This window comes from Symphalangus syndactylus, chromosome 11, assembly GCF_028878055.3.
Source record: "Symphalangus syndactylus isolate Jambi chromosome 11, NHGRI_mSymSyn1-v2.1_pri, whole genome shotgun sequence".
Taxonomy (NCBI): domain Eukaryota; kingdom Metazoa; phylum Chordata; class Mammalia; order Primates; family Hylobatidae; genus Symphalangus; species Symphalangus syndactylus.
In genome coordinates, this window is record NC_072433.2 from 113,642,013 (window position 1) to 113,655,364 (window position 13,352).

A 13,352-nucleotide genomic window follows, 5' to 3' on the forward strand; every position below is an offset into this window, starting at 1 on the left:
CTCCAGCCCGGGCGACAGAGCGAGACTCTGTCTCAAAAAAAAAAAAAAATAAATAAATAAATAAATAAATTTATGTTCAAGTACTATTTCTTTACAGCACCAAAAAACAAACATTTCAAACATAAATATTCTACGTGATTCAATTATACCCATTTAGAGAGAAAATGACTTCCTTTCATAATTTTTTTTTTAGACGGAGTCTCACTCTGTCACCCAGGCTGGAGTGCAGTGACGCGATCTCGGCTCACTGCAAGCTCCGCCTCCCGGGTTCACGCCATTCTCCTGCCTCAGCCTCCCGAGTAGCTGGGATTACAGGCATGTGCCACCACGCCCGGCTAATTTTTTGTATTTTTGGTAGAGACGGGGTTTCACCATCTTGCCAAGGCTGGTCTTGAGCTCCTGACCTCCTGATCCACCCGCTTTGGCCTCCCAAAGTGCTGGGATTACAGGCGTGAGCCACCGTGCCTGGCTTGAAATTTTTGTTTGTTTTTTTTTTTTTTTTTGAGACGGAGTCTTCCTCTGCCGCCCAAGCTAGAGTGCAGTGGCGCAATCTTGGCTCACTGCAAGCTCCGCTTCCTGGGTTCACGCCATTCACCTGCCTCAGCCTCCAGAGTAGCTGGGACTACAGGCGCCCGCCACCACACCCGGCTAATTTTTTGTATTTTTAGTACAGATGGGGTTTCACCGTGTTAGCCAGCATGGTCTGCACCTCCTGACCTTGTGCTCCGCCTGCCTCGGCCTCCCAAAGTGCTGGGATTTTCATAAATTTTGGTATTTAAATTTAGGACTTCCCTAATATTTAACTGCTAATAACTGTACCCTTTTCTTTTACTTAGACATTCAAATAAACATGACCACTGCCTCCATGGAAAAGGTTGGGGGGAAAACAAAAACTCAACTTTTAGATTTCACCTCCATATTTGAGAGAATGAAAATCCTCATTAGAAAGCCAACACTTACCAAACCTCTCCTGCACCATCAGGGCCACCTGTTTTCCCACCTGAGTGCTCCCGGTGAAGGACAGCAGGTTCACTCGTTCATCTTTGGCCATTGCTGTGCTGCAAGGGAACAGACACGGTCAGTCACCCAAGCAGAGAAACCCAGCAAGGACAACATCTAATGGTACCCAGCATTGAAGTGCCCTTGAAAAAGCAGTCCCTCAAAGCTACAAGAAAGTCTGTCCCAGGGGAGCAAGGGAAGGTCTTCATGAGAAGGAAAAAAGTTTTTCACAAGTAGAACCATTAGGCAGAAGAGGCTAACCTGCTGTGAGCATTTGAATAGAAATCACCTAGAGGAAGTTGTTAGGGAAGAAAGTCTTTCCTGTACTGAGTGAGTGACTGGACAATACGATCTTAGCATTTCCTTGCTGAGCATTCCGGTTTTACAGACTTCTAACTGCTGTGTAATTCCTTTAAGGATTAAAACATGGGCAGGACCAGCCTAGGCAACATGATGAAACCCCATCTCTATAAAAAATACTAAAATTAGCCAGGTATGGAGGCATGCGCCTGTAGTCCCAGCTACTTGGGAGGCTGAGGTGGGAGGATCGCTTGAACCTGGGAGGCGGAGGTTACAGTGAGCTGAGATCAATCCACGGCACTCCAGCCTAGGTGACAGAGTGAGACCCTGTCTCAAAAAGATAAAAATAAAAGAATTCAAACTTAAAACCCTGTAGGGAAATATCCTAAAGCAGGGGTCCCCAAGCCCCAGGATGCTGACCAGTACCAGTCTGTGGCCTATTAGGAGCCAGGCTGCACAGCAGGAGGTAGGCAGCAGGCGACCCAGCGAGCATTACTGCCTGAGTGCCACCTCCTGTCAGATCAGCAGCAGCATTAGATTTTCATAGGAGTGTGAACCCTATTGTGAGCTATGCATGCAAGGGATCTAGACTGCATGCTCCTTATGATAATCTAATTAATGCCTTACGATCTGAGGTGGAACAATTTCAGCCTAAAACCATCCCCCTGCCGTGGTCCATGGAAAAATTGTCTTCCACTAAACCAGTCCCAGTCCCTGGTGCCAGAAAGGTTGGGGACCGCTATCCTAAAGTATTCCTCATGGAAGCCAACTTATAAAGGCTATGCTAGGATTTCCAGTTGCTTCTAAGGAATGCAAATCAGACACTACTGATTTGAACCTCTTTGTTCCTAGTTCAGCTACAAAGGGTCCAGTGTGAGCCAAGCAGGGCAGCCACAGCATCAGTCTAACGTAGGGCTGGACGGCTTGGCTCAATTGCCTAGGTCAGTCTTCCGAGGTTCAACCCAGCAAGTATGAGCACTAATACTCAAAGTGGCTGCTGCTTAACATGCTCCTGTATATACTACCATAATTATCTGAGCTATTGCAAGGCCAGCACAAGGACTAAATACCTAGAATGCAAGAATACAGTCAAAGGCCAACTCATGTTTTAAATGACACTTAGATAATATTTCACTCTGCATTGTACATGTGGGAGTTGTATTTTCTAAAATTTTCTTATTAATATGAAAAACAAAGTAACTTATTGCTCCTTTTTGAGATTGCCCAGTAAGTACAACAGTATGTTAAAACTGTTGGAAGGCGAGGAAACTAACGCTTTAGCCACACCAGTATGGGTCGTAAGACTTGACTCCTGGAAAACTCACCTAATCAAAGTCTAAGCTGGTAAGAACCTCAGCTTTCATTCCAGTTCAGCACAATTATAGTCCATGTCATCTTAATATCATGCCAAGTAAAAGCAGCAAGACACAAAAGGCCACATATTATATGATTACATTTATACAAAATGTCTCAAATAGGCAAATCCATAGAGACAAAATTCTTTAGTGGCTGTCAGGGCATGAGGGATGGAGGGATGGGAAGAGACTGCCAATGGGTATGGGATTATTTTCTGGGCTGATCAAAATGTTCTGCAATAAGATAGTGGTGATAGTTGTACAATACTCTGAATATTTTAAAAACCACTATATTGTACACTTTAAAAGAGCATTTTATGGCACACGAATTGTGAATTATATGGCAATTAAAAAAGAAAAAAACAATTTTACTAAAAAGAGGCTTTGTTCCCAGGGTTCCCTTTTTCAGTCAGCTGAGAAACTCAGACAATAGGCTAGGTTCTTGGCAGGCAGTGAGACCCCAGACTACAATTTCATAGCTTTCTTTGTAAGTAAACACCTTGATAAACCAAGTGTCAGGAAGTCACAGGCTGCTCCCGATTATAGCAGTTTGTTACTTCGGAATATAAACACCTTACAAACAGTACCTCTGGGCAATTAAAAAGACAGTTCTTATTCATCCTCCAATAGAGGTTAGGCATTAATAAAATAAGAACCCAACAAAGTCCATAATAATATGATTTCAAAAACCATTCTCAACTCCTTAGTTATAAGTGAGTTCATTATTCTAGTAACGATGATTCTAGTTGGTCAGCCTGGGGTCCTTCAACAGAGGATGCTCTCAGCCTAGTAACCTACCCAATATCTGCTCCACCACAAGTCAAGGAACAAATTGCACCAGGCAGCTTGTTGTCCTCCAGAACCTTGGCTATTATCCTAGAAAGGAAAAAGCAATTACTGACGCAATAATTTAATTTCTTAAGTCATTTTTTTAAAAACAAGGAATAAATTCCAACCACTTGACTCTCCTTTTTTCAACTTTCTCTCCCATCTCTCAAATATACTACTCTCTTGCTTTTTCAGCCCACTTTTCAATTTCTAAGTCACTGTTCCTAAATGGACTTCTAACATTAAGAACCCTCTTATACCAGACTCTGTCCTCAAACATTCAGACCTAGATTTCTCCTCACATATTGAAAATGCCGTTTTCAAAAAACTGTTAGCAGAATTTTTTTTTTTTTTTTTTTTTTGGTCCTAAAAGAATCTTGAGGCCAGGTGTGGTGGCTCATGCCTGTAATCCCAGCACTTTGGGAGGCCAACGCAGGTGGATCACTTGAGGTCAGGAGTTCAAGACCAGCCTGGCCAACATGGTGAAACCCCATCTCTACTAAAAATACTAGCCAAGAGTGATGGTGGGAGCCTGTAATCCCACCTAGTCAGGAGGCTGAGGCAGGAGAATCGCTTGAACCTGGAAGACAGAGGTTGCAGTGAGCTGAGATCGTGCCACTCACTCCAGCCTGGGAGACAGGGAGACTCTATCTCAAAAAAAAAAAAAGAATCTTGAGAAGAAGAAAAAAACATAGAACATAAATAGAAGACACAAAGCACTGTTCAGGTAGCTCAAACTGTCATTGTTTTCAAGTATTTTCTCCCAAACTATGAGGACACATCTGGTTCAAGACAGCAAACTGATGACTGGGCCTTTTATTTATTTATTTATTTATTTATTTATTTATTTATTTATTTATTTTTTGGTCTTACACAAATCTATTAAAATGATGATTAAAAAGGAATAAGACCTAGAACGATGAAGGAAATTAGAGGTAGTCACCACCAGCAAATAAGAGATTTAAACACATCTCTGCAAAGCAGAGTTAGAGAAGTTGTAAAGCACAAATTGGGGAAGGGGAAGGGATCCCCAAAACCTAAAGTAAATGCCACACACACAAAAGAAGGAGCTGGGGCCACCCTGCAGAACCCTGAAAGAGCTTGGGGCTAGTTCCCACCAAATCATGTCGGTCAGAAAATATCAGTGCCCTGCAGGCTAAAGAATTGTGGACAAGCAGAGTTTTTTCTCTTGTTAAAATGAGAAATACATTTAAATACTACTTAAATCTGATTTTGAGTTATAAAAAAATGGCTAAAATAATTCTGGTTTCTCTGAAAAAGGATTCCATTCATTTTGAGTTTCCAGAGGACCAAAGAGCAAAGGTTATTTTCATCAATCATCTCAACTTACTGGCTACTTTCCAATTTGTTTAAATTTCAAAAACTCCCAAATCCCGTGCTCACTTTCATAGAAAAGGTATCATTATCACACCTAAGTTCCCCTAAAATATCCTTTATAGCTGTTTTCTTTCTTCCTTCCAATCCAGGATCCAATCAAGGATAATGAACTCCAGCTCTCATGTCCAAGACCAGGTTTCAGGATGTACAATTCTTCCCAGGGACTCCGGGTGTCTATATTGTCTGCACAAGTACACTGCACTCTCTTTAAGGGCAAGGCTTTTGTTTTGTGCCTATGGGTAAAGGTTAACAAACCCCTGCCCCTAAGGCATGAGAATCTAACTTGAAGTTGAACTCTAGCACTGTTCTCCACGTTACCTGATAAGTGTCAGAGTGTCGTCAGTGTTTCTTAGACAACCCGGCTTATGGTAAAAATGACCCCTGCCTGGTCACTTCCATCTGAACTGAATATCTATGAGCTATTAATGGGAATGCCATGCCTTTTGGCCTTTACTGAGTGCAGTGACACTTGTAACTGCATGTCCCTGTGGCCCCTGAAAGCTACAATTGTTACAAGAGATTTTGGTTTCTGTGAGGCATTAGGCTTTAAGCCAAGGTAACCCCACACCTCTACAATGTGGCTCTCACTTTCTTGTACCTGTATGATTGTGACAAGAACACTGATTAAAGAGGAATACCTGATGCCATCCTCCTGACAAGCTATGCTCCTGTCCTATATCCTTCTGAATACACAGAAGAACCATATGTGGCCTGTGGTCATGTTAGGAATCTGAAAATTTAGTTGAATTTACAAAGACCTCCTTGTAGCACTGCATCACCCACCCTTAGTTAATTCCAGCAAAATTTAGCATCATTTTACTTATTATCTTCTATTACAAAAGCAAATAACATTTTCAATGCTTTGAAAACTATCAACCAGCATATAAACTCTTATATGAACATTTCAAATTCTTCAACCATTTAAAGCAAAAAAAAAAAAAAGGCTTAAAGCAAAACCAGTATCAAAATGAACAACATTTTAACCAGCTACTTCGTAACAATTAAGTCAGTTCACTACCTCCACATTAATTATTCTGCTGGGTTTTGTTTTTTTTGTTGTTTTTTTGGGGGTTTATTTTTAGGCCGGGGCAGTGGCTCATGCCTGTAATCCTAGCACTTTGGGAGGCCGAGGCAGGCAGATGACTTGAGGTCAGGAATTCAAGACCAGCCTGGACAACATAGTGAAACCCCAAGTCTACTAAAAATATAAAAGTTAGCTAGCTGGGCATGGTGGCTCACACCACTTTGGGAGGCTGAGGCGGGCAGATCACGAGGTCAGGAGATCGAGACCATCCTGGCCAACATGGTGAAACCCCATCTCTACTAAAATACAAAAAATTAGCCAGGCGTGGTGGCACATGCCTGTAATCCCAGTTACTCGGGAGGCTGAGGCAGGAGAATCACCTGAACCAGGGAGTCGGAGGTTGCTGTGAGCCAAGATTGCGCTACTGCACTCCAGCCTAGCAACAGAGCGAGACTCCATCTCAAAAATAATAGTAATAGCCGGGCACGGTGGCTCACGCCTGTAATCCCAGCACTTTGGGAGGCTGAGGCGGGCGAATCACGAGGTCAGGAGATAGAGACCATCCTGGCTAACACAGTGAAACCCCGTCTCTACTAAAAATACAAAAAAATTATCCGGCTACGGTGGCATGCACCTGTAGTCCCAGCTACTTAGGAGGCTGAGGCAGGAGAATGGCATGAACGTGGGAGGTGGAGCTGGCAGTGAGCCAAGATCACACCACTGCACTCCAGCCTGAGTGACAGAGCAAGACTCCATCTCAAAAAGAAAATAAAAATAATAATATTCTAATATGAAGAACTCTCTTGCCCACAGACTCCACCCCAATTTCTCTACTAATAATTCTGAAATCAGAATGCAGACCACGCAAGCAATGGAACATCAAAGGTACATCCTAATCTTACATGGGAAGGCACCCTAACTCTATACATCCTCCAAATTCCAGAATGACAAATCAGTCACATTGCTTTTATGACTTAACCAGAGCTGCCAAATTCTCAAATACAAGCACTAATAATTTTTTAACCAACTTAAAGTATAATTAAAAAAGAAAGAAATTTGCTGTAGGCAACTCTAAGTGTTGAGCTAAAATGAACCACAAAAAAAATAATAATAATTTTTTAACCAAAAGATGCGATACATTTTAGTGTTAGATGAATCAGCAGATTAGTATAATAATCAGTTTTGTTAACACTCTATTAAGCAAAAGCAATAAAAGTATTAGCTGGATAGAAATCTATTCTCAAAACCATTAACTTGTTGAATAGTGAGAAAATATAGCTCCTAAACTGCAAAAATTTCCATTCCACTGAAGATGCTTTTATCTTCCAAAGTGACAAAATAATGTCTGCAAGAGTTCAATCAATATGTCAATATCTGGCATGTTTCCAAAGAGTTAAATTAAATGACATGGCACTGAAAGCACTCTGTATATAAAAATAATATTACAAGCAAAGGAGAAAGAGGTTATCCAAATTCCATGCTATGTGACTCTCTGACATCAGATTAAAAAGTCAGGGCCTATCAATCACCCTTTCAATATTATTGCATACCCAGGAAAAAGAAAGCCACATGTACTTACTTTGTGACAGCCACACTAATGAGGGAAGTGGTTGGAGCTCCTTTCCTTAAGAAGGTTAAAACAAAAAAAGAAAAAGAAAAACTTATTTAACGGAAACCATAAATACCTTTTATTATCAAACAGAAGCAAAAGTGTGAGAAAAAGCTCTGTCCAGTTAGACAACTAACAAGTGAGTCTAGTAACTGAAACAGAAATCTGCCCTTCAGCTGGGTGTCTTTGAGACCTAAGGAACAACAAAACTTTCATGAACATAAAAATGGCACCAAGCAATTCTGAATCAGCTTGCTGCACTGATCACAGGAATCACTACATTAACCTCAGCCAATTATAGGAACAGAGTGAAGCAGAAATCTACCAACGTGCTGCATTAAGTAAACTTTCCTTGGAAAACTCAGAGCTGAGGAAAACTACACAATGGACCTTTTTAGATTAGAATGTTGGAAAACATGAGTTCCTTTCACAACATGGGGCAAAACCCTGAAAGAGCTCGGGGCTAGTTCCCACCAAACCATGTCAGTCAGAAAATATCAGTGCCCTGCGGGCTAAAGAATGGTGGACAGGCAGGGCATGGTGGCTCACGCCTGTAATCCCAGCACTTTGGGAGGCCGAGATGGGCGTATCACGAGGTCACGAGATTGAGACCATCCTGGCTAACACAGTGAAACCCCGTCTCTACTAAACATACAAAAAAAATTAGCCGGGTGTGGTGGCAGACACCTGTAGTCCCAGCTACTCAGGAGGCTGAGGCAAGAGAATGGTGTGAACCCGGGAGGGAGAGCTTGCAGTGAGCCGAGATCACGCCCCTGCACTCCAGCCGGGGCGACAGAGCGAGACTCTGTCTCAAAAAAAAAAAAAAAAAAAAAAAAGAACTGTAGACAAGCAGAGTTTTTTCTCTTGTTAAAATAAGAAATGCAGTTATTAGTCCTCCCAAATATGTCCTATTTTACAGTTAGTTTTTGAATACATTCAACTGAGTACCACACATTTAAAACAAATTAATAACTAGTGGAACAGATACAAGCAAAATGAGCTAAAGACAATTGTCCTGATTTTCCTTATTTAATTTCTTCCACTGAACACAAAAGCAAAAAACAAGTAACTGTTTGCCATCTAAAATATAACATTTTTACTATCAGATATTTTGTAGAGTTGAAAAATTTAAGACCTAAATGGGAACACTGACCACCTAAATGGGAACACTGACCAACTGCCTCAGAATTACTTGGGAGTTCACTATCAAAGTTTTATTGGCCAAGTGCAATGGCTAATACCTGTAATGCCAACACTTTGGGAGGCCGAGGCAGGTGGATCACCTGAGGTCAGGAGTTCAAAACCAGCCTGGCCAACATCGTGAAACCCCATCTCTACTAAAAATACAAAAAATCAGCTGGGCATGGTGGCACATGCCTGTAATCCCAGCCACTTGGGAGGCTGAGGCAGGAGAATTGCTTGAACCTGGGAGGCGGAGGTTGCAGTGAGCTGGGTTCGCACCATTGCACTCCAGCCTGGGCAACAAGAGTGAAACTCCATCTCAAAAAAATAAAATAAAATAAAGTTTTATTGAAGAAGCCAGGTGTAGTGACGCACACTTATAATCCCAGTTACTCAACAGGCTGAGGTAGTAGTATCTAGAAATGGCTATTTTTATCACTCCCTACTAAATAGGAAAGTGAGCAGGTCTTACCAGAGGCAGACATTTCCACAGATCATGGCAATGGCGTTGTTCCAGCCATACACTGCCACAGGGAAATTGAATGCCGTGATGATTCCAACCAGGCCTACAGGATTCCACTGCTCAATCAGCGCATGACCAGGTCCTGAGGACAGGAAAAGGATGGAACATGCAGAAGCATGTTAATTTAATGCCCATCAAGTTAATAAAAACAAACGTACAGCAGACCGGAGAAGATTCCAGATGCCTCATAGTGGGAAATTGCTACACAGCCATGGGATATCGGTACATTAACTAATGTACAACAAAAGTGGTTATTACTATACTACCTTGTAAATCATAATGATATCCATTATGCCTCTGATCTTCATAGGAACTCTGCGTAGATCAGAGCAGTATCAGTGCACCTAGGAGACAAGGACACTTTCTAGAGACGATGCGTGCCCTAGGTGGTATGATCACAAAGGGCAGAACATGACCAGGGCACAGGGGCTTAGGCCCATGTTCTTTGTTTTGTTTGGTTTTGAGTCAGTCTCACTCTGTCACCCAGGCTGGAGTGGAGTGGGGCAATCTCAGCTCACGCAACTGCACCTCTCGAGTTCAAGCAATCCTCGAGCCCCGCCCTCCTGAGTAGCTGGGATTACAGGCATGTGCCACCATGCCCAGCTAATTTTTGTATTTTTAGTAGAGAAGGAGTTTCACCATGTTGCCCAGGCTGGTCTCAAACTGACCTCAAGTGATCCGTCCACCTTGGCCTCCCAAAGTGCTGGGATTACAGGAGTGAGCTACCACGCCTGGCCTCCAATATTCTTTATGTTACCTGATGAATCCCTGGGCCAACTTCTCTGAATTCAAGACAAGGTGGCTCATTTATTGGTGGAAGATGGGAAGGGGGAGTTTTAATAATTATATATATGTTGAATAAATTACGAAGGCCAGGCGTGGTGGCTCACTCCTGTAATCCCAGCATTTTGGGAGGCTGAGGCACGTGGACCACCTGAGGTTGGGAGTTCAAGATCAGCCTGGCCAACATGGTGAAACCCCGTCTCTACTGAAAAAACAAAAATTAGCTGGGGGTGGTGGCGGGTGACTGTAATCCCAGCTACTTGGGAGGCTGAGGCAGGAGAATCGCTTGAACCCGGGAGGCAGAGGTTGCAGTGAGCCGAGATCCTGCCATTACACTCCAGCTTGGGCAACAGAGGGAGACTCTGTCTCAAAAAATAAATAAATAAATAAAATGAATTACACAAATCTTTACATTCACTATAAACAAAGCTAAAATTACAAATAAGCTAGGAGCAGTGGCTCATGCCTACAATCTCCAGCACTTTCGGATGCTAGGACGGGAGAATCACTTGAGCTCAGTTTGAAACTTGGATCAACAGGGCAAGACCCCTGTCTCTACAAAAAAAATTAAAAATTAGTTAGGTGTGATTGGTTATATGCCTGTAGTCCCAGCTACTTGGGAGGATGAGGCGGGAGAACTTCTTGAGCCCAGGAGGTTGAGGCTGGAGTGACCTGTGATTGCACCACTGCACTCCAGCCTGGACAACAGAGGAGTAAGACCCCGTCTCAAAAAAAAAAAAAAAAAAAAAAGAAAAGAAAAGAAAAAGAAAATACAAACAAAAATATTGTATTTTAAATACAAACTTTAAAGTCACCCATAATCCCACAAGGTGTTTATTTTAATTAAAGGCAGCTGGACAGTATAGAACCATACCACAGGAATACCAAGGTTCACAAATCCCAGTTAAAACCACAGACCAACTAGAAAGGTGGCTGTCCCAGCCATCAGTCTTTCTGGCCACACTCACACTGCTAGCTAGGATGGGGGACCATACCAGATGCAGCACCTCACTCCTGGGCCCTCCTTAATCTAGGCACCTTAATCCCTAGAGATGAAGTGCTGGCACAGCCTCTTCCTGGCAGGGCCTGCCTCCTCCTCTCCTGCCCTCCCATCTCTGCCCTGATGTCACCCCCTTGCTTATAACCCTCTGGATTTTGGATACCTACTGTAGCTATTCTCAGAATAAAGTCCAATCTCCTTGTCAGACAAAGTCTCTTCCCGAGGTTCTCTTTCCACTCTACTTGCCCTACCACTGCACCCTCCAGCTGTGCTGAAGCAATGCAATCTCCCCAAATAAGCCAGACCCTCTCAGCCTTAACACAGGCTTCTTCCTTCTTTAAAACAACTTCCAGCACTCCACCCCTTCTCCTTTTTGTCCCATTTGGGACCTTACCTTGGCTAACCTTCTCTTGGAGGCCTTCCCCAACTGCACTCATGAGGCTGGGTTAGGGGCTCCCATCTACGTGCCCACCATCCTACCGTCTACTCCCTCATATTACTTACCATGCTAGATTATGCTGGATATAATTACCTGTTTATTTATCTCCCACTCTAAGGTATAATTTATAAGCTTATAAATCCCTTGAGGACAGGGACTATGCCTATAGCTCGAGTATCACCTAGTAGATTACCCGGCACCTGATAGATGCTCCATAAGCATTTATTGAATTAATAAAGCCAAAGTCACCCCAAAGCCTCTACATAGATGAGAAAACTGCTTTAAAAAAAAAAAAAAGTGTAAGCTAGGTATGGTGGCTCATGCCTACAATCCCAACACTTTGAGTGGCCAAGGCAGGAGGATTATTTGAGCCAAGGAGTTCTAGACCAGCCTAGGCCACATGGTGCGACCTCGTCTCTACAAGAAAAATTTTTAAATTAGCTGGGCTTGGTGGCATGTGCCTGTAATCCCAGCTACTCAGGAGGCTGAGGTGGAAAGATTGCTTGAGTCCAGGAGGTCCAGGCTGCAAGGGGCTATAATCACACCACTGCACTCCAGCCTGGGTGACAGAGATACTATCCCAAATAAACAAACAAACAAAAATGTGCAAGCAATTGAGAAAAATTTTAATTGTGAGGCAGGCATCGTAGTAGGTATAAATCAAATAGTTACCTGCTTGCACATGTACATATCCCCAAATTGGAGGTTTATTAACTTTTTTGTTGTTATTGTTGTTGTTGAGACGGAGTTTTGCTTCTGTTGCCCAGGTTGGAGAACAATGGCGTGATCTCGGCTCACTGCAACCTCCGCTTCCCAGGTTCAAGCGATTCTCCTGCCTCAGCCTCCCGAGTAGCGGGGATTACAGGAATGTGCCACCATGCCCAGCTAATCCGTATTTTTATTAGAGATGGGGTTTTTCCATGTTGGTCAGGCTGGTCTTAAACTCCCGACCTGAGTCAAGTGATCTGCCCACCTCTGCCTCCCAAAGTGCTGGGATTACAGGCGTGAGCCACCACAGTGGGCCTATTAACTTTTCTTAGCTAGAAACAAACTCTTGAAAGTGTTCAATGACATAAAGTTAATATTGGATAATGGGAATCATTGCTAAATATCTAATTAAGGACATTAATTGTCCTTAATTAGACCTAAAAAGACTCCCCCAACACTTTCTACAAGTAGGGAATTTACTCAATATTCCAAGAAAAAAGAGAAAAATACGATTTTTTGAAAAATATTTATTTCCTGATTATAAATGTAACCTAATAACAATCACGGAAATTCAGAAAATACAGAAAAATAGAAGAAAATCCACTACTAATAATTCTGCCACAGAGATAACCACTGCTACCACTTTAGCATACACTTCTATCCCAGCATTGCCAATGCAGACATACAGTCACCTGTTTTGCTCTATCCACATTGCAAACATCACAAATCGCTTACATTCGTAACCTCATTTTTTTTTTTTTTTGAGACGGAGTTTCGCTCTTGTTGTCCAGGCTGGAGTGAACGGCACGACCTCGGCTCACTGCAACCTCCGCCTCCCAGGTTCAAGCGATTCTCCTGCCTCAGCCTCTTGAGTAGCTGGGATTACAGGCATGCACCGTCATGCCTCGCTAATTTTGTATTTTTAGTAGAAATGAGGTTTATCCATGTTGGCCAGGATGGTCTCTAACTCCCGACCTCAGGTGATCTGCCCGCCTAGGCCTCCCAAAGTGCTGGGATTACAGGTGTGAGCCACCCTATCCAGCTTTTTTTTTTTCTTACTCTTGCTGTCATCTTATTATCTTCATTGTTAAAACCTCAGAGTATAAGATTGGTTCTTACAGAACAGCTTGTAATAGCAAAACACTGAAAACAACCCTATATATACATGATTTGGGAGCTGCCTAAATAAATTATAGTCTCTTTA

At 42.6% G+C, this 13,352-nt stretch overlaps 1 protein-coding gene across 2 annotated transcripts in view; it reads right to left on the minus strand.

Moving 5' to 3' along the window:
• The window catches only part of ALDH7A1 (aldehyde dehydrogenase 7 family member A1), a 51,357-nt gene that overhangs the window by 24,412 nt on the left and 13,593 nt on the right, over positions 1-13,352 (minus strand). For both annotated transcript variants that reach the window (XM_055299162.2, XM_055299163.2), the window contains exons 6-9: positions 9,168-9,300; positions 7,484-7,528; positions 3,453-3,530; positions 961-1,058 (exon numbers count right to left, since the gene is read on the minus strand). In XM_055299162.2, coding sequence (XP_055155137.1) covers positions 961-1,058; positions 3,453-3,530; positions 7,484-7,528; positions 9,168-9,300 — 354 coding nt within the window. The remainder of the gene's footprint in view (positions 1-960; positions 1,059-3,452; positions 3,531-7,483; positions 7,529-9,167; positions 9,301-13,352) is intronic.